Source organism: Buteo buteo, chromosome 16 (genome assembly GCF_964188355.1).
Source record: "Buteo buteo chromosome 16, bButBut1.hap1.1, whole genome shotgun sequence".
Classification (NCBI taxonomy): domain Eukaryota; kingdom Metazoa; phylum Chordata; class Aves; order Accipitriformes; family Accipitridae; genus Buteo; species Buteo buteo.
In genome coordinates, this window is record NC_134186.1 from 26,784,294 (window position 1) to 26,806,947 (window position 22,654).

Sequence of the window (22,654 nt, forward strand, 5' to 3'; positions counted from 1 at the left end):
AACAATATGTGTGCTTGAGTCCTTCAAAGTCAAAGTTCACACATAAAGTTTCCATGTTTGTACTATACTCCGTGCACTAATGAGCACATATTTCTACATTCCAAATAGATGAAATATTAAAAATTGAAAGATCCGGTAGTTGCTCAAAATGCATACTGAAGAGAATTAGGGAAACAGCTCACTGTTTTGAAAAGCAAGGACATCACATTAAAGACTCAAAGACAGAACCAGTTCACGTCACCTACAGTAGCACTGAAAGGGACCGCTCTTTGCCGTCCTTCCGTTTTCTGTATGGTAGAATAGCTTTAAAACTTCTTTATATAAACCACAAAACCCTAACCGTCTTAAATAAGTTGTGCCAATAACAGGCTAAAGTGAAGAAGACCCAGTTGTCAGAGGGAATGGGGATGCAAGCGACCAAATCACTGTTGTGCCTCGGGGAAGGAAGAGAAGCCAAGGAGGAGTCTGGCAGGGCGTCCTAAATAAACTGACTTCTCCAAGACTAGTGAAGAAATAGGAAATATGAAAAGAAACATGAAGGAAAAGAGCAAAAATGTCAGCAGCTGCATGCACATGCTTTCAAAGCTCAAACAAGGATAAGACATAAGGGCATCATTCAAATACAAAACCAAAAATTAATTTACAAGCTCAAACCACCACAGATCTGGCAGCAGCACATCATGGTTCTGAGGTTGACTTTGCTGAAGCCTTTTAGACAAACCCCTCAATTTATCCAGCCTTTTTCAACACTGGGGGGTGCTAAGAAGTTGTATGTACTCATCGCTGCAGCAAGGTGTAACTGAGATCATCCCAGAGATGCTTCATCCGCTGTAGGGGAGACTACACGGGAAGAAGCGGAGGCAAACCGGGACAAAAACTGGTCTTGAGAACTTGGAAGTCACCAAGACAAGAAAGCTCATTAAGAGTTTGTTTTGCTTAATAGGAAATGAGCTAGGTTTCTTCCAGGTGGGACGGACGCACAAGATACCTCAGCTGAAAGTTTCTACCCAGTGATAAAAGATCGTGAGTATGGGCCAACCACCCCAGGAGGGCTACCAGAGCCCCCAGTACTGGGAGGGGAGTTTTCTAGCAGCGTCTGGCAGGAGGGAAGGGATAATGTTCTTGTACCGATGGGTAAGAAAAGGCTCTCCACACATGCCCACATGGGTTTTGCAAATCTGTCACATTTTAAAGTAAATAAAGCTACTCAAACCATGTGACCACTCAAGAAGTGACAAGTTCTCAATTCAAGTCAGTGTTGTCACTGCCAATAAAAACATACAGAGAATAAAAAAACAGAGGTGCTAAAAACACTCTTGAAGAAGATATCATTTCTCTTAGACTTTTTTTTTTCCCCCCTCTAGTTTAACTGACTGATTTTAAGCCCCTGCTTTTGGCATTAGGTCAAGATATTTCACAGCAGTGCCTGTGAAATCTAGGGGAAAAAAAAATTAGGTTCAGGGAGACGTTTCTAGCTTCTTGGTGTTAGAGACAAGGTACTGAGCTCGGAGAATGCTCTCCATTACTGCACTTCAGCACCTCTTCTAGGCAAATACGAACTGTCAAGCCATAATTATGATCAAGAGAGAACATGAAAAGGAAACATGGGACATTTTAACAGGGGTTATACTGCAGACCTTCACTGTTGTCATAAAAGAAATAAGATGGGGGAAATAAATCCAAATTATACAGCAGAACTAACAATCTATATACACACTTGCCAAGCTGAATAAAAATCCTAATAGCTCACAAGTCTAGCAAAAATGGTACAGTATAGTTTACCAACGTATAACTATATAAAAATTGCTAGTAAAACATTTTAACATATAATACTAGTAGAAGTAAACATGATTAATAACCGCATTAATAGCACAGCAACCCTTATGATCGCTGAGACGAGATGGTCATATGAGCTGTCATGCAAGTCATGCTGGGATTCAGGAAAAAAAAATAGACTGAAATACCTATTAATCATTTTTAGGGAGATTAGATGTGCTCAGCTTCAGAGCACTGGGGAATGCAGGAGCTCTGATGAGACAGACCCACACGGTGCTGTTTGGGCTTGCATGGTTCACATGACGTTCCCCTTACTAGCTAAGGCAATAGCCTGATACTAGTCGTTTGAATAATGCAGATCTAAATACAACTAATACAGATGTGTACAGTGGGGAGAGAACTCCCAGAACCATGTTTTGTTCTCAAAAGCAAAAGCTCAAAAGGACAAAAAAACCAAATTATTTTCTTGCGGGCCAGAATGCATTCCACACCTTGAAAAAAAAAAAAAAAAAAATTAAAATCCATCTCGCACTTCCAGGTTTCAGCTCTTTGTAAAATGCCTAGTTACAAACTATTTTCAACAGGAACCCTAAACATGCATCGAGAAATATTGCAAAAGGATTATTCATGCTTTGCAGAAGATGAAGATATGCTAACCTAGAAGACTTTTTCTGACCAAGAGTGAATCGGATGATTTTGCTTTGAGATGAGTCCCTGGGAGATGCACTGTATGACAGGAAAGAAAAAGCCGAAGACAACATTGAACAAAGGAACTTTTTGTTTTTTAAGCCACCAAACTTAGTAACTAGTTTTAGGGAGGAAAGAGTTTTTATGAATTCCATGGGGAAAAAAAAAGAGCTTCTTGCCTAGACTATAACTTTATGTCAAAATTCCCAAAATCTGAAATGAATTAATTTTTATAGAATTATGAACATGCAATTCTACATGCAAACCCCAACTTTTTTACTCTTTTCTTTCTCAACCTTTTATTATATGCCTTTTTCTGCAGAGGCTGAGCAATTTCACTTTAGTATATACTAGGAAAACATGACATTTAAGACCTTCAGGTCAGATATTTTTAAATTATTTGAAAGCCAGCACAATCCACACAATGGACTGAAAATATCAAAGCAATATTCAAATGGTCCCATGCATCTCTGCATGTTTTTGACAGAAAAGCCGCAGAAATACGTTCAAATACATCTTTGTTTTACAGTAATTATTTTCTGTAGAAGTTTATACATGCCGTAGCAACACTATGTTTTTCAACTATATGAAAATATTGTTTACACCCAAAATGAGCATGATTCATGAAGACAGACATAAGCAAAAACCAAATAACCTCTCAGTAGCCTCACTTGGAAGGCCTCATCTAAACTGTCTATACCCCTCATAAAGCAACGCTTAAGCTAGCTTTCACCTTAATATGCGTTATTTTAACACAAATAAGCCCTAACCAAATTTGACATATTTATTAAAAAAAAAAAAGCCTTCAAACTTTAGTAATTATGCAAATATGGCCTCAGCCTTTAATCTTGCCCACTTATTCCTACTAAACCTCTCACTCTCTTAGCAGTGGAAGGGTCAGACAAGCAGAAGGCTGCACATGTATTCACGGCGGTACTGCCTTCATAAATTGCTTTTATTCTAACGTGGAAAGAGCACCCCTAGGATTAAAGACATTCGAGGGACAAAGACTCCCTCTGCTTCTCTGTATTCTGGCCTAGGAGCGCTAACAAACACCAATCGTGAAAATTATTTTTCATGTAAGCCAGGAGCATATTATTTTTGACCGATAAGCCTAGATTTGATTGTGACTGTCACCAGCCGTGATGAGCTCTATTTCTTTAACCGCTGTCAGAGCCTTCCACTTTTTAGGACTGAAATTCTTGTAAACTGAGAACTGAAGTTGGTTTTCACATGCCCAGAGTATATATTCTGTAATGGCAACAATATACACGCTTTGCGAGTAGAAAGAAGCAAAAGGAATACTGAGAAAAACAGCCTTATAAAATACTGTAGTTATTTGGTTTAGCAGGTATTTGACATCCCTTGGACTGCATATTTCCAGCACTGAGAACATATTTAAGCACATCTGTTTTGATTTCCAAAGGCGTGAAGTTAATTGCTACCTAGCATTCCATTTCCAACACACTCTTTATTCTACAGTAGAACTAAAGAAAGAAGATTCTTTGGCTTTTGAAGACCTTTAACAAGAAGAAAAAAAGAAATTAACAATGAAAAAAACCCCAAAACAACCAACTTAAAGGAAATTTCCCCACCTGGACTGCATTTCTGGTTGTGCTTTGAACTGATGCGGCGCAGCTTGCGGGGGCTGTTGGCACAGAGTCTGGAGCGAAGCCGGTACCTGCTGCTGCGGTACCCCGACCTGGCACTGGGACGGAGGCCCTGCTTGCTGGGATACTGGGGGAGGTTGCTGGGATGGATGGTGTTGCGGTTGCTGTTTCTGTGGCTGCTGTTGCTGCTGCTTGTATCGAGATAAACTGAAGAAAAGGCCCAAGATGGCCTTTAGATTCCCATTCCTGATTTCTGTAAGGCAAGGTGCAGAAGTCACTGGTCAGCCACAAGTCATTTCTCTCCAACAGTACAGCGCTCTTCGTAACGCCATCCGAACTCAGTTCCTTTAGGATATGACAGGCTTTCTGCACAGCTAATCGGCATTACTGCTGATTACCAGTGAGCACCACCTACAAATAAATAACTAATTTCTCCCCTACGGTGACTGCACGACGTCTCGCTTTTTTACCATAGTATGCGTTAACGCCAATGTGCTTAAAAGGATAGTTCCTTCAAACCAAGGTAACCAAAAAAACCAAAACAACAACCCCACAACAACAAGTGTATTAAAACCAGCACACTGTAAATGATTTCTCAATCCTAAATTGACGTGAGGAGGAGAAACTACTTGGTTATCACACGGTATTAGGTCATTTCTGGAATATCAGACTAATTACTGCCACTGAGAAAATCTGATGGAAGTTTTGCACTAGAAAATATGATTGTTGGGTGAAATAGCTGTATTAGAACAGATAATTACTAGTTTGATACTATCACAAGCCGATACAGAATGGATACCCAAAGTACCTAAAGACAGCTTGACAGTGAACGAATAAACGTTTCAATTCCTAAAAGTCATCCTGTTCTTCTATGCAATATCAAACGTGAAAATGTAAAAACAAACAGAAATACAAAGATAAAGACATGTATCAGGACATGCAGTTAACTGCTGTATCATAATTAATATGCAAGAACGCCAATTCAGTCTTGCAGACAACCTTAATAACGTGCCATAACTTAATTGTTTAGCATGTTTAATTTACTAAATTAAAAAAGCGAATTAAAAAAGCTACACTACATCAAACCGCTGAACTTTTGCATGCACTACATAGACCACTTGAATTAATAAAACTTACTGTTGTCCTATGCTTTTAAATCCCTCTACGTGGATTAGTGCGAGGAGGGGAAAAAAAGGACACGTGGCAAGACAGTGGCCAAGCACAAAGGTGAGAACCAGAATTTTCTGTTCCCAGTTCTGACTGAAAGGTTGCTCTGATTTTGTAATGGGCCTGGCTCTATCCTTTATTCCCTCTCCCAGCCACGTTTCTGCTCACATTGCTCATCTTTGCTGTGTAAAAAGCTTCTGTTCTTAACCTCAAGCCCTTTACCCAGCAATTGTCGGGCTCACGGCTTAGAAATTCACTCCCCTTTCTACGCCAGCTTCCAGCTTTAGTCTCCTCGTCTACCAGCGCCTCAGTCTACCTTTTCTTCCTAGCCACTAATCTACTTTACTTTCTTCCTTAATTTTGTTTTGGCCCATGCCCATCTCCTCAGAGACTCCTAGACCTTATCTAAGCAGTCCTGGTCATCACCCAGACACAGAATATTCCTTTCCCTTTCCCCTCTCCCTTTTCCTTTCCTACTTCTTGACTGAGTTCCCTTACCCATTTTTTCTTCCCTGCAGCCTGGCCCCTCCACCAGCGCTCTCTCCCATCACTGTCCCCATTCCCTCATTTAGATGATTATCTTTCCCAGGGCCCTTAAGCAGCCATTTTCTGTCTTCCTTTGTCCTCTCAGCCAATTTTAGTCTCTTCCCAGACTGTGGGGTCCCGATGAATCCTGCCTGTTTCCCCTTTTCCCGGTCCGCTCCTGCTCCCGCGCAGCGTCAGGCCACAGACTCAGCCTTCTCCCGCTGCCGTCAGCATCTCCATCAGGCAGGTTCCTTCTCTAATCTGCCCGTGTTTTGCGAGGGAGAACAGGGACGGAAACGGACAATAAAGTAAAACAGACACAAAAGACACTAACGCACAGTAAAGGATCTCCTTTTCTTCGGTAGAGAACTCAAATTACTCATGGGAATTGTAAGGAAAGTAGCACTTAATCACAGGCCGAAGCATAACTAAACAGTCCCAGAGGCACTGGGAAGCTTAACTGCACAAATACGCGCCAGAAGATAAAAGAAATTACCGTGGGTCTGCATGTTTAAACTTCGCAAAGCTATACAAAATTGGAAATGGAGACTTGATTGCCTTCTGAAGCGAGAGGCGAGTGTAACAATAACCCACCTAAAACCTGTTGCTTTCTATGGCTGGCTGGCTTCTGCTGTATTTATCAGAAGAGTAACCTGCTTTTGGCATTTTTCTAAGGTGACCAAAAAGTGTTAATCAGATGAACAACAGCTTTGATGAGTTTCAAAAGCAGCAGTCTCTCTCCCTCTGGATTTTCAGCAAAATATTTCAAACGGGACTTTCAGAGGTAGTTCTGCTTCTCTTATCTTAAAGATAGACTGAGGTAATTTGCTTGGCAGTTTGCCCCCGCACTTTGTACAAAAAGAGTATTTCAGAGTACTTCAACCTCACTGCGCTCTGCCCATCACTGCAATCTCAACTGCTTCCTGCTTTAAGTCCCCTCCAGCCCATGCGTCAGCTTAAATATACATATTAACTTAGATACGGACAAGCATGTCACCCACCCATTTTAAATTTGGAGCCAAAAATGACTCATCCTGTATATTTGAAACAAACACTCTAGATGTTTGAGAAGAAACTTGAATTTGGTTTTGAGAGAATCCCCACAAATCTACCCTTTGGAAATTTCCATCCTGCAATATCTCCCTTGCTGCTTGTTTCCCCTACAGCTGGAACTTCTACCGCTGGAGCTTGCCAATCATCCTGCTCTGTCTTCACAAAAATACAAAGGACTCAGTGGAAATTAAAAAAAAAAATAAAAAAATCACACCAAACAGCAAAACAGTTCAGGACAAAGAAACGGTAAAGAAAAGAAAGGTCTGCTGGATAGATTAGTATAGAAATATCATTATCTGACTCCTTTAACACTTGTGAATGAAATTTCTGCAAATCATAAACTACTCATTGTGTACAGGATACAGATTAAAGCAAACTGATGAAGAAGAAGAGTAGTCTATCACCATTACTTAGTCAAGTTTGTTTGCATCTGTTTCTGTAAAGCACGTGGGACTAGCAAAAACAGAACTAGTTCACGTGGACTAGACTGGTTAGCCAAACTGGCTAGCTGGAGTACAAATGAAGAATCACTGCACATTCCCTAGCTTGCACCTATCCTGCCAGAAAATCGGGCTGTCATACGTAGGTACTATTCACCCCAAAAGATAGCGGGTGTCTGCTTCTGTCGCTTTGCACTAGCCTCTTTGGGTTGACCACTGAGGGATTCTGCACGCAGTCCCCGTCAACCCTTCTTAGTTCAATTATAAGGTGAGGCAAGAGGGTCTGCTGAACAGAACAAAATGAAAAAAAAGCAGGAAATTTTGTCCACAGTGAATGATGGGAGAGGAGAGAAAGGGCCAAAATAACCACAGGCAGATCTGAATTTAAGACAAAATGTTGAAGAGTAGAAATACTTCACATTTGATGCAGAACACATCACGAACTACAGCCAGACTCAACCTCAGACAGCACACGCTCTAGGCTGACAGGGCTCTAAGCTGACTTTAGGGATCCAAAGCTACAAAACCAGCTCTGGGATGAACTTTGTAGACTCTACTGAGGAATGTGGTCTGAATAGGAATAATACTGGGAATTTCACAGAAACAAGGAATGGAAGTGCAAGAAGGAATTAATTCCCACCACAGACACTAGATCTGCAGGCATTTTTTGATAATTAAAGAGTAATTTCTTGAAGACTGTACGTAACTGTACTCAGTGTGGTATCATCAAAATCTGGCAGCACGGTAAGCGCCCTACTCGGGTATGCTTAAACTAGCGCTGTGGGATATTTGTGCTGCAGGAACAGAAATTCCACCTTAGCACTGGAAAGGACCTAAAGGACCTAAAACGGATGAACTGCAGTACTGCAGAGCGCGTACGCTGAAATTCATTTACCTACAGAAATTCATTTACCTACAGAAGTGTGAATGTCATTTCAGAGGCAAAAGTCTAAACGGAATTGCCGTTGTTCCAAAGTCTAGCTGGATTTGTTCAGCTGATCATTATCCAGCTAATCTGTTACCCAGAAGAGGTGCAGCTGCTATCTCTGACATCAATTTGAGTTTCTGCTTCACATTTACGTCCTTCATAACCTTCAAAATCTTGGAGGGAGGAGATATCGTGTGAAGGAGGGCAAGCTTAGCTGGGCAGCTGCGATTCCAGGAATCTAAACCCCAGCTCGGTGTGGAAACAAGTTTAAGAGCGTGGGTACGGAGAGACAGCTCAAAGCGATGGACAATAAAAAACTGCAGCAAGAAGAGAAAAGAATTTTCCAGCATCCCCATAGTTTTCTTTAATAACTACAAATGGAGATTTTAGGAGTTCAAAATGTTTGAGAAGGGAATGCCTTTTTGGCTCCATGTTGTTGGGGAAGGGGGCTTGTCTCTAGCATAGTAGGGCCATAACCAGTGATTGCAGATCCTTAGCATCTGCACTGCACAAATCCCTAAAAAAAGCCTATGTCTAAGTGGCACGCACCTATCAAAGCGGGATTTTTTAACACTGGAAGGATATGACACATGAAGTCCCAAATTATTTCAACCTTTAGGAGTCATCCAAATTCCAGTTTTGAATCATTAACTTTCCTTCACACTAAAACTGCACTATCGAAAAAGACGTGGTCTCAAGCAACCCAAGAGAGACTTCAACGTTTATTCCCATTTGGAAGCAATCACAATCTTCTCTTTCCTCCTAGATGAGGATCTGCCAGTGAAGTAAACAAAGTTATTTGCAGTTGACCTAGCAGGTCTTGGCAACTTGCGCAGAAACACTGGCTTGTTTGGTTACAGCACTCTTCATTTAAGTGATTCTGTGTTCTCTCCTGTTCATTCTCCTCCTCCTTCCTCAGCACAGTTAAGGAGTGACTAAGAACAGCAATTGAATTTATTGTTTAATTCAAGTCTTTTAACTTCATTTTATAAAAAAAAAGTTCCTTCCCTCCCCCTCTCTAGCTGTCACTCTTTTCCTTCAATGCTAGCGGTGGAGCCAGTAAATGTTCGTAAGTTGGCAGCAAACATTACTGGTCTCTTCTTGGCTTCCATATGATTTAATATGTTCATTCCTAGAGAGTGTAAAAGAAAGGAAGGAATGCAAAATCAGTGAAGCCATGGGATAACCCATATCCTGCTGAGGCTGACTTGTGATATGGCGGGAGAGCAACGAACATCAATCACGCGGTCCCTTCCCCGGCGTGAACAACACTACGCTGCCAACTCTGCACACCCAGACACTCTTCTCATCAACTAATCTGCTATTTTTCCTAGATTTTGCGTTGTATCAAGACAGGCAAATCATGTGAAATTTATTATATGTTCACCATATTTACATATCATGTCAAGGTTGAAATTGGCTTTTCCAACAGACTCAGTTGCATTTTCTTTTTAACCATTTCCTGGTAAACAAACTTTCTGCTGTCAGAAGTTTTAGCTCATGCTTTCTTTTCTTGACATGAGAATTCTTCTGATTATACCTGAGCTACTGAAGCATATAATGCAGGCAGTACTTGGGCTGACCATATTAAAGCTTCTTTTTGGAGGAAAATATTTGTTATTAGTGTTCTAACCCAGCTTAAGGATACACCACAGAAAGACAGCTAACCTTCAGCCTCCTCTTCTCCCACGAGTTGTGGCATATTCAGGTTAGAACAACATGTACTAAATATCTGCTACTTTGATTTCCACGCTTAACAAACCACCTCAAAATTAGTGAAATGACATTTCAAATACACATTTTTTTAAGTGGCTTCTAAGGTCTCATAGACTAGGAGGAGGTAGGAGGCTTCCTTTTGAGGACAGCATGGAATTCTTCAAGCTATTTTCCAAATTGTCAAAATGTAATTTTAAATTGGAATTTTTAATAACAGTTTTGAAAAACTAATAGCCTTAATTTTATAGTAATTTTATAAAAGTTCTTATATTTTTGTAATTTTTTTTAATGCAACGTACATATATAAAACCTGCGTACATGATGGTTTCACCATAAAGTTCGCCCACAGGGGTTATCTGGCATACATTTCACAAACACCATTTACCATCAATAAGGGAAAGTATGTTTCAGCTAAGACTTCAAGTCATGATCGCAAAGCGTGTGGTGCTGGGTACTGGATTTGTGACTGAAGCAGTGCTGATAAGGCACCAGTTTTTTTGGCTATTGCCGAGCAACACTTGCACAGCATCAAGGTTTTCTCTTTTTCCCCCACTGCCTTCCCCCTGTGTGCAGGCGGGGGGTAGGCGAGAAGCTGGGAGAGGACACGACCTGGACAGCTGACCTCAGCTGACCGAAGGGATATCAGGTGCCATATGACATCAAGCTCAGAAATAAAAATTGAGCTGGGTGGTGGGAGGGTGCTGGGGAGGTAGCTATTGCTCGGAAACTGGCTGGGCATCTGTTTACTTGTGGGAGGTGGTGAGTGATCGCCTTTGCATCGCTTGCTTTGGTTTTTTCTTTCTCTTCCCTTCACTCTTTAGACTCTCTATCTCGATCCATGTGTTTTTGCGCTTTTGCTCTTCCTATTCCCTCCCCTATCCTGCTAGGAGCGAGCGAGGAGCTGTGTGGCGCTTAGCTGCCGGCCGGGAAGAGCCCCGCACCTACACATCCTTTCTTGCCTTCCTTGTCTGAGCTACAGGATTCCTCCAGAGGAAGAAAATGTGGTTTTAAACATACAGGCAATTAAGTTATCCACACACAAGTAACAGTACATGTGTGATTTGATGCTATAACCTTCTCCTCAAAACTAAGTTTGCAAAGAGACGTAGTCACCAAATCTAACTTGAAGCCTCGCCTGATGCCACACATTCATTTATTTGTTCTGCGAAGCACTGAAGGAGATGTCATGTAATATATTAAAAGTTTGCCTTAGCAGCTACCAAACCCAACTGCTTTTGCAGCCTATTTAAATGAAAATAAGTGAAAGCTGGTGCTGAGGATGACAGAAATCTGTTTGATCTCTTAATAAGACAACAGTTAAACAGCTGCTGAGCCAACAGGTACCATACATCCTGACAGATATCATGCATCGGCATAAAAAAAATATAGTATGCTGAGTCATGTTTGGGTTTCAGAAAAATTCTGGTGCTCTTCAATAGCAGAGTGATTAATTAGAGGTCAAAATGTGTTTTTCTTTTTTGTTTTGGTTCAAAACATTCGGATTTTATTGTTTTGTGCATTTGGAAACGAACTTTAAAAACAACAATCTTTCTTTAAAAAAAGAAAAGAAAGCAGGCTATTTCTTCAGGTAAGAGAATAATTGAAGAATGAGGAAATAAATTTCTCCCTCAAAAGGCAAACAACCACCAGCAGTCCACTTTAAATATCTGATCAATGTGCCAATTATAGAACTTAGATGAGAAATTTCTGGGGTTTAACAGAAAGAAACAAAGAAGTGGCTGAAGTCTAATGTGGTCTCATTGATTATTGTTACAAGTCAGCTGTGTGGAGATGAGCTATCTATGTTACCTACCTTTCATGCTGAGATGGGAGGAAAAGGGAAGTAAAGACTGTCAAAATTTAAATTATCCATATTAATCTTCCATTACACTCTGTATTCTAGTTACAATCACAAGCACTAATTCAGGTTCCTCATTTAAAATGAAACTTTAAGCAATCAATTGACTCACCTTCTGCTGACAGCCCCTGTATGTTAATTCCTTTAGCAGCCAAGAAACTCAGGCACGCATCTATGTTTTCAATCTGTTCAAGAACAAACAAACAAAAGAGAGACACAAAAAGAAAATGCATTGTAATAATTGTTTACTTTCATCTCCCGTCACCCTTTATCGCACTTGTCTCCGTATCACATAAAAAGTCTCTTTGCTCATTATGTGGAAACCATAATATGAAATGTCCTCAGTTACTAAGGTCCTAAATTGACTATTACGTGAATCAGGACTTGCCGTTATTTGCACTTGCATGAAGCAAGTTAGTTAATACTCTAACCACAAACAGCGATCACTATGTATCTTACTAAAGGGTCAAGGATGTTATACCAGCATTTTTAACCTACAATAAGTATAACAAACATGAAACCGAAAATAAATGCAGAGGCCACACTTGCTTCAGAAGGCAGATTGCCACTTGCTCTTAAGTTGACAGCTGGCAAAAGTTTCCAGCCACAAAAGCAGTCAAATATAAAAACTGTAACTGGAAACCCCAGCTGGAATCCAAAAAATGTTCACTTGCGACATTCTCCACGTGTCAGAAATGACAGGCAACTCCGGTCGCTCACTGCGGGGCAAATCCAGCCCTTCAGAGAGATGGTACAACGGCAATAAATTGCACGGGAGAAAATTGATTTTGACCAGCTAGGGTCTTCTGCACAACAGGTCTGACTACAGCTGCTATATACAGACTGCACTGAAATCCTACCTAACAAAGTCAACTCCAAAAAGGTTGGACAAGTTAGGTGTTTTTACCACTGTATCTCAACATCAGAATAGAAATCCTGCAGTAGCCTCACACTGACTTTCCCACCAAGCCACCATCGAAACTCTGCTGTCATATTCAGAAGATGCAGAGATGCCAGCGCCCCCGCCCCAACCAAATCACTTCTACGCAAAAGCCTAAGCTTAGACACCTCAAGATGCTGCAAGGAAAAACATTTTAGGAAATACCATGTTTCGTGTGCGGTTACACATTAGACTTCTGGATCACCATTGAGCAATTTGTTATTTCATCATGGTAATGAGTAAGTGATAAAATAGGGTCTCCACGTTTTAACACCTTGCAAACATTAATTTATTAATTCCCAAAACATCGCAACCAAACACTGTTTCCACGTTATAGATAAGGAAGGAGATAGACACCAAGCCCACACTTGCTCTCGTGTAACTACCTTTCTTCTGTGAAGTTTGGAGACACCAAAAGGGAACGTGAAAGATCCAGCTTCCCTGTCGGCTCCTGCCTGCCCTTGAAAAAATACACAAGAGAGGGCTGTGTGGCATTCTGGAGGCTGAGCTCCCAGCACCTGACCTGCGCTTCCTATCCTTCTCAGAGTAATATAAAAAGTACAAGCGAAGCTGCCAGAAAACCTTCAGCATGGATTTCTCTCAAGGCACCGTCAATTATTGTCTATAAATATAACAATAAAACCATTCTCTTCTATCAGTGAAAAAAGTTCTTGGCGTTATCTGTGATTTCAACAATTATGAACACTGATATACTCAAAACTTTTAACAACCTCATACTTTGAGATACACTATATCAAAGTACACAAGGTATATCGTATACTTCTGGTATACTATATAGTTCCAAACAGATACCAAAGAATACATTTCCTGTAATGTTCAGACTGTAAAGCCTGTAGCAGGGTACAGTTCAAAGGTTCATATATCCACAATTCAATACGATACGACAGTCAATCTCTACCCATTTCCTTCCTCAGTGCTCAACAACCCTTTCAAGTTTTCAACACGGCTCTTTTATTGAGGTGATTTGGGACTTTGCCGGAAAGCCAAGGTTCACCTTTTCAAGAATAACCACCACATAAAAGCCTCAATCCACTTCTACTACCTGCACTTAACAAGCTGCATCATTCCAAGAACATTTCGTCTTGCACAGCTGTGGGTAGATGCCTCCTCTCCTAATCAGGAGGATTCCTCAGGTTAGCGAGTAAAAATAAGCAATACCTCATCCCCACTCCAGATTCACAGTTGTAGAAACTCAAAGTAGCTCTTTCAGTCCTGCTTTGCTTCGCTTCCCAGGTCGCTCATCTTTGCTCAAACTCTCTTTTAGGACAGAGCGACCACAGGATTAAGATTTACTTTTGGGTAGCAAGTTCCTCATTTGTGCCCTCATTCTTGGCGCTACGTAGTACTCACTCCTTGCTGACTTCCTAACCTCACGCTCATTGCCGATCCGATTCAGATTCAAGGAGCCCCCTTGAAAATCACTACCACTTCTTCCCTGGGACAAAGCCCCAGGTTTTTTGACTGAGTATTTTAGCCACTTCATTAAGACATACCGCTCCCACCCCCAGACTGATGGATGACCCTCCCATCACAGCACTAATGCTTGAGGTGTTTATTTAAACCTCAAAAGTTGAGTGACCTGGACCTTGCTGCCATAAAAAAGGACAGTCGGGCTACCTTGTCACACCAGTTGTAATGCCTGGCTAAAGGCTGTGAGAAACAGGGGCTTTTTGGTGCTATACTGGTATGGAAAAAGAACAAAGAAAAAAAAAAAAGAGCAATGCAAAAAGCAGAAAAAAGATACAGGATGTGGACTGTCAAAAGTCTATGGTGCATTACAGTCAAGAACGCATAAGAATCAAAACATTATAGAAACAGGAAAATATCCTATTTCAGTACTTAAAACCAAACACAATGAAATAAAGCGGTAATATAACAGACGCTTGCAAAAGCAAACCTCTTAGGTTCAGAAAATAAAATACTACGATAAGATCTTACGGGGATGTACAGCATTGCACGTACAAGGAATTTGCTAAAAAAACATAACTGAAGGATAAAAACACATCAATGATTCTGTCAGCATTTACACAGTGTCTGTGATAATAACAATGTAACATGGCAGAACGACATGAGTGGGAGTAATTTGTTGATTCTGAAAGAAAAACAGAGCCTGAAAAGGAGAAGAGAAAGGAATTTGGGGAAATTCAAGAAGAAAGTGAAACACAGAATGCAGGTCTATAGCCAAAATGATTAAAATTTAGGGTTGGTAGGAATTCACGGTGCTTCCCACGCAATGACTGGCTGGTGGCCCACATCGAAGTGATTTGTGACTGCTGTCCAGCCCCAGTGGCAACGGGCTCACGCTCACTTGGCACTCTGGAGTCTCAGAAGAGGCAAAAGCCCTGAATGCTCGACCAGGAGCTGCCTCCTACCCCGCCGAGGTGCCGAGAATGAAAACAGCGATGTTGGGATGCACGAGGGAAGCAATCGCTCATTTTTCCTATTGTAAAAACCGAAGATCAGAAAGCTACTGAAACCTTTGTATGTCAAACAGCTTAAGCTGTGAATACTATTTTGTGGCCGCTGGCCTGAGTGAAGAACCCTCAGCTTGGCTGATTTAGTCTAATGCATCAGAAATGGTGTTGCTTGTTTAAAAAGAAGTCTTTCCAACAGTGTAACATTTAACGAATTTCTTCTATAAAAGCTCTGAAGGAGGATTCTGACTCTAGCCCCTGCTGTATTCACATAAGAACTAACCATTTATAATCTGCAAATATTGTTTAATGGAGAAAGATCCCCCAGTGCATACAGGGTTGGCGATCGCAAGCTATTCTGGTGTAGTAGCATGGTAATTAGACCATTTAGATGCATGTACCTAGGATAGAAGGGAAGTTCCTGGATAGATCTAAACTAAACAAAAACCTAATGACCCTGCGTCGTGGTGACTTTCAACACAAAGTATGGCCGCCTCCTTGAAATTACAGTATTCAGCAGCACATTCGCACCGAGACTCTACAGGCCCTTTCTTGGCCAAGTCCTCGTATTGCTTAAACCCTTTAAGCAGATGCGAAAAGACTGGATTTGCCAGAGGGGAGCGTGTATTTTCTTTTTCACTGTGAGCTACAATTGTTTTTTGGCTGACAATTCTGATTTCTCATTCGTATTGCCAGCAACGTTTAACACAGCAGAAGCAAAGCAGGAAAGATGGCAGTTGGATGCTCTCATTTCCCGCCTACCCAAAATAGGGGAAAGCTGTGCAAAAGGAGAAGGAAAACCAAGGACAGACATCCACAGCGATTATCTTACTCGGACACGTTACGGGGAGTGTCCAAAACGCTTGCCTTGCCTTGATAGACTTCTTGGCCAAAAGCATCAAATGAATTTGCAATTTTGAACCATTGTATATAAGCTGTTTCAGATATAGTCAAGTTAACTATTGAAGTGCATTATCGGTCCCACACCCCATACGATGATAGGTATTTATTCTGAAATGTCCCTAAACGCCAACCAAGGACTGCTGAAGCCCATACTTGAGGGTCTGCCTGCCTCCAGGGGCTCCTCCTCCATTCTTATAATCAGATTATACGAAAAATAAACCCCCTTAGGATTAAACTTCTATTCAGACATAACATCAAGCGTCACAACTCCCCTTCTCACACTCACAGAAGCAAAAAGCCCGTTTCAGTCAGCTACCTGAAAACTTCCTTTTAACATCACTCTCTGGGTGGCATTTGCTACCTGGCAAGATGGGAACGGAAGGCATCATGGCTAAGAAACATTGAACATCCATAACTGTCAAACACCACACCACCAGCAGCCAGTAAGACCATCAGCCTCTTGCTCGGAAAGCAGGATTAAAAGCTAGTGGTCATACATATTTACTGATTTCTAAATACGCCTGTGCAGGACAGCATTGCATATCGTTGTTTTCATTCCCACCAGACCTGCACACTCCTCGTTCCTTCCTAGCTTCTACGCATAGGAAACTCAAATACACAAAAATTTAACAACTTCATTAAATTCCTATGTGTGGATGAGAACACATTTACTTAATTCTCAGTCTGCTATTACTTTGCCAGGTATATTACTCAGATGCCCCTCTATTCACATACGTACCTTACAGCAATTATGCATTTCCAACACCACCGGCCACCAGACCCACGCAAGTTTTTGCGCTTGTCGTATAATAGCGATTTCAATTTCTATTCTTGTCAGTGCTAGAAAGAAAAGGAGCTAGGAAACATGCCCTGGCCTGTATGAGCAGAATAGGACACAGCAGAAAAAAACCAAACCCAAAACAAATATCCTCGGCCTGTAAATGGAAACCCATATGTGGGCACCAATATGTTGAAAGTTGACTATAATAGACAAAGACTTGAATATGGAAACTGTCTACAGCCAAAGCTGCACATCCAGCTCTGCCAAGTCAAATACACAGGGTAAATCGTAACTAGTGCTGCCCTTGGGACAGATACAGATGTTTTTCTCAAACAAAAATCGGAATTAAACTTACAGTAGGTTCCTTCACTTAGAAACCATGGGAAGTTTCTCACGTTATAATGCCAGACCTCTGCTGCCAACTTTTACAGTGATAGCTGTGGTGTTTTTATAAGCTTCTCCAGAAAACCCACTACTTAGATTGAAACCAGTGCTTTGCATTTAACTTGAGGCTCCACATTATGGACAGTATATTAGTTTTCAAAGTAGGTGTGAAAAAGAAGATTGATTTCATGCGAAACTTTTTAAAGTTCCACAAAGACTTATGCAATATTCCAGCAGACTTCACATACAATGTATAAACAAGGAAAGAGCCTAACACAAGCTGTTTTCTGCAAGCTGTTTCTTAAGGCAAAATGTATTCCTTGTATTTTCAGATCAAGCTTTTACACTCAATATTTTTGTATCATAAAGTTTAGGAAGAGCTTTAAAATCTTAAGTCATTACATTGACAATCCTTAAAAGCCTGGAGGAGTTTTGGGGGAGAGGGTTCTTCCCTCAAATAATGTCTCATTTGCACTATTTCCTAATCATAATTATACATAAGAAACACCAAGGCAAAATCGCAAATTCCATTTTCCCTAGAAGGTTATAAATACTACCTATTATTGCTTTGTTTAAATTACATCTTCATTAGTAGTTGTCCCAATCAAAGTTTATCTTTATTTTTTTTTAAATAATAATATGTTGCTCCAAGTATGCATATGCTGCTCCTGACTATTTGGATAAAAATGTGTCTCAAAATTAAGACTCAGGTTTTTGACAGAACTTGGGTGGATATCTTAGAAATGAAATAACAGATATGACATAAGGGCAAAGGAAGCTAATCCATATTCTGAAGCCAGGTTGTAACAAATGTAGCCACAGAAACAAAAATCTATGATCACAGGTACACTGTTTTCACATCTATGTGAAGAGTTGACCCTCTCTGCTGCAACTGCATTATTTTGATTCTTTTTTAAAGAAAAGGACAGTTTGGGCACTAACCTAAGGCTGGAGAACTAGCCTGAGCCTCATCTCTTGCATCCTCTTCTCTGTGACCCTGGGTAAAACCTTAGCTTTCCTGTGCCTCAGCTTTTCCTCTGGAAATAATGGGACAAACAGCATTTCTCTACTTTACAGTATGCCGTTAATATTCTATATTGACTCACAACATGCCCAATATAAACAGAAATAGGGGCAGTAAGCACCACAGAGAAAGCTCCCATTCACAATGGCCAAGATTTCTAATCACATTAAAGAGCATCCAAAGGGCATTCTTCTATCGTGAATGGTTTCAGGCAATCCTGTGCGACTCTCGAGGCTTATCAAAGCTAATCTGGTCTGCGAGAGGCAGATGGAAGGGTTGTAGAATTTTTCCTAATTTATTTTGAAATTCAGCTTTTCAGGGTTTTTTCAGGTTTGTTTATTCAAAACTGAAACTTTCCTATGGAGGAGAAAAAAAAAAGTAAAAGGCCAATTCCTCTGAAAATTATCCCTGGAGATATTATTTTTGGATCAGCTTTTCAGGATCAGGCCTTAAATATATTTGAAAAGTTGAAGTGGGTAATTTGCGCATAATTTGAAATCTTGACACATCCTAAATTACAGTTTGTTAAGCAACAACAAGTTCAACTTTGAAAACAAATATCAACAGAGTATCCTGCCTCTGGAGAATCATTAATTTAGGATATACATGAAAATCCTTGCTGGTCTCAGCAGACACTCGACTGGATTTTAGTATATACCACACTAACTGTACATTATTGGCACTAAATCTCTGCTTATGTATAACGGAAGACAGGAACAGATGGGGAAAAACCATGCCTGTGCTCAGTTCACGATAGGTTCACGATATCTAGTGAAGATGGACTTCTTCCCAAAACATGCTTGGATTGTACATAAAACAGAATTTTTAAGAGAGCATAAACATTTAAAAGGAAGGACTGACACTAAAACCGCTCAATGCAGTAAGTGCTGACTCTTGAACGCTGTTGTATTTCCCCAAATACTAGCTCAAGTGTTGAAGGCTCTGTGTATCATTAACTTGAACATGCAGTGGGAATTTAACAACACTCATGTAGAAAGAACTACACAGAACATTTTATCACAAACAGCTTTTAGCTCAGAAAAAAGTTTTGCGTGAATAGTGCTACGCTCTATTAAATGATTAATTATAAAAGTAAAACAACCTACCAATCAAAAATTTATTTTAGGTACTGCAAGTAAACTACAGATTCTCAATTACTGCAAGTGAGATGACGGTACACCACCAAGTGATCTGGCTTCATTTATTGAAATACACACAAGTAAAGTAGTAGTAATGGTCATCTCATGGCTGTACCATGTGAAGGACCTCTTGCAACACAGTCCATGACAGTTGTTCGTTCCTAAAAGAGACACTGGGAAGGGAGCCACCGCTGCAGCCCGTTCCCAGGCGCAGCGTACCCGCTCCGTCTTGGCTGACGGGCGTACTTGTGTCTCGAAGCCTGAGGGTCACAGCTTCACCTGTTCCCAACAGATTTATCCTGGTGGCTAGAGGGACACCAACACGTACGTGCCTCCTCCTTCCCTGCACCTGGATCCTGGATAACATCTCCTACTGAAAAATTCTCCTGCGTAATTGATCAGGACAAGCACAACGGTACTGTTTAAATATATAAAAATAATCCCACATAAAAACCAAAAGAACAAATTTTTCTGGATACGTATTACCTTCACAGAGTAATTAATTAAAATAGCCATTATCCCATAGCTACAGGGTATAAGCAATGGCTGGAAATCAAAGATTTACAACAAGACACATGGGCAAAAAGTTTATTTCTATGAGCTGCATAATCCTTTGTAAAAGCTATGATGTGTTTCAAAAATTCAAGAGTGAAGAGCTTAGTACTACGTATTCTATAAAAAGAAACAAAGACCTAGACACCAGAAGAAATTGCCAAACAGCTTTAACTCTTCCATCACAAACCTGACAGAGAAATTTGTCATATTCTTGTTCAATATATAGTTTCACTCCATAAACAGTTAAACAGTGCAACAGACAGTGAGGTTTCTGTTGAGAAAGCAAAGCAACAATACACAACTCGGAAACAGAATTAAACTATGTAAGCATGAGCAGATACCTTTTGTTATCAACTTAAGCTTTAAACTCAGGTTGCTGTGATTTTGCTGTCATTTTGGAAGACTACAAAGTTTTCTTCACAGCCAGGGCTCAGAAAAAAAAATTAATCTCCCAGAAAGGAGAAGAATAATTGAATTATTACTTCCACCTGTCCTTGAATCAACTTAACCTTTTTTCCTTCATTAGAAAAAGCTCAGGTAACGTTAAACCTGGATAAACCCCATAGTTTATCCCTGACAGACTCCACACAAAATTTAGTCTGAGCTCAATTTTTGCTCATCGTACCCAACTCAACACCAACAGAATCTCGGTGAAGCTAATCCAATCCGCTGCACCTCGTATGGCCTCACCGAGAAGGCGGTTTCATACGTTGCATATGCCCTAACACGCAGGCACGGGAAGTTAAAGACTGTCTTCCATGATTTTCCATTTTTCCCCATTTATGCAAAACACAGCAAGAAGCTATGTGTTTGCAGAGTATTGCATAAAAGGTATATTTATGTAATAATTTTACATGAATAACAGGCACGGCAAAAAGAATTCTTTTTCTAGACTTTGGTGCAGGTGTAAATACTAAATGAAAGATACAGAGATCTCCACATGCTTACGTGGAATGACCCTGGCCTGTTAACGCATTTGCTGTTTCACGTATTTAGTCCATATGGAGGATAGAACCATAGGTATTTAAAAAGTGTTAATTCAGCTTAAATTAACAGTGAAATAAATGATCAAATAGAATCTAATTCTGTCTTTATATTTAAGCTCACATCTTCCAGTTTTTCCACAGAAATTACTTTTAAAGTCCGTTCTCTTTTGCTCTTTATCGAACCTCACGCTGTTTCAGGAATAGGTGACGTCTAAGTTCTTGCATGGCTGTATAGGGCAAGGAATTGGAGCACACCGTCGGGGACCACGAAGACGATCCCTTATGGAAATGACAGACTGTCAGCAGCAGCATCTCCCAAAGGTACCGCATACCCAACGGGCAGAACAGCGTCCACATACCGCCTTATCTCTTACCTCCTCCCACAGAAGGGTTTTGGAAGCCTTTCCCTCCAGAAATTAAACAAATATCCGTTTAGTGACATTTTATTATGCTTCGTGGCAGGGAGATGTATATATTGGCTTTTCCCAATCCAGCCTAGCTCTATTTATCATCTTATTTTCTATGTAGGATGATGGCAGGGGTGAGAGGGCGGCTTGTGGTTTTATTTAGACTGCAAGCTCTGCAACACAGAAACCAATGATCCTACCACGCCTGTCCCGCTGATAACAATACACAAATGGTAAGAATAATAGCATAACAACAGTCTGGATCTCTGGAAAAAAAATAGAGACAGTAAAATGAATCTAACCTAGGAGCAACAGTCATTATAAAGTGAGGAAGAAGGACATCTAAGTATAAGCAACCTGGCAGATCACCTCTGAAGTAAATCATTCTTGTCTACATGACAACACGGGTTCATACATGATCAACAGAAACCCAGGAAGCCTAGAGAAAATGCTTTAAACATTCCTAAACTCAATATTTGGCCAAGTGCCTCCACAGGCGGTTGAAGGAGCTAAGCTGGTGTCTGCCACTGGCCAGCCTGGCCCAGCTCCGGATAACGTCTTCCCCTCCAGCCAACCTTCAGCTGCGAGGAAACATACCCCGGGTTAGGGCCAAAAGATACCCATTCGTTACTACAGATAGAATTTCTAAACATATACTGACAGCAAGATACAAACTGCCCAAGCAAAGCAGGGGGGAAGCCCACCAGAAGACGGAAAAGTTCCCTTCACTACATTGCTCAGAACAATCTTGGAGTAGGATTACTTGAAACTACACGGCTATATTTAACCACCGGGATACGATTCCAAAAAACCTACGCTAGGAATTTGCGGAGGAAAAACATGCTTGTGATGCTTTTGATCTTTCTGGCGGAGCTGCTTCCCTGAATTAGCAGCACATGCCGGGGCGGCAGAGTCCTCCTCGGCTTTGGGGAACGGGCAGCAGATTGACCAGACTTCAGCCCCACCAACCTGGTGGGGGTTGGAGCAACAGCCTTGCAGATTTATTGCACCAAGCTATGGCAACATTTAGGCAACACTGGGTGTATAAAAATGCTCAAAATGTTTAGGGGAGCGGGTTAAAGTGGATGCCTGCTCTTGAAGACCAAAGACAGAATTATTTTCTGGAAGAAAAATACAAGCATCTAAGAAGAGTTTAATTTTTTATTTTATTTTAAAATACAGCAACCTTTTTTAGTTATTTGGACAAAAAACATCAGCTCACCCACTTAGTGGATATTACACACGCATAGCTAGCTGCTCAGGTGATGCAGATGCTTTCAGCTTGTATTACACCTGCCAACCAACTCATTAATATGTACCCAGCTATACCCTTTAAAAAG

At 40.8% G+C, this 22,654-nt stretch overlaps 1 protein-coding gene across 3 annotated transcripts in view; it reads right to left on the reverse strand.

Moving 5' to 3' along the window:
• Nucleotides 1–22,654, reverse strand: part of NAV2 (neuron navigator 2) — a 421,304-nt gene that overhangs the window by 132,687 nt on the left and 265,963 nt on the right. For 2 of the 3 annotated variants that reach the window (XM_075048237.1, XM_075048236.1), the window contains exons 4-5: nucleotides 11,873–11,945; nucleotides 4,059–4,326 (exon numbers count right to left, since the gene is read on the reverse strand). In XM_075048237.1, coding sequence (XP_074904338.1) covers nucleotides 4,059–4,326; nucleotides 11,873–11,945 — 341 coding nt within the window. Of the gene's footprint in view, nucleotides 1–2,433; nucleotides 2,503–4,058; nucleotides 4,327–11,872; nucleotides 11,946–22,654 lie in introns of all 3 variants that reach the window. The other variant, XM_075048235.1, reaches the window with a different exon arrangement.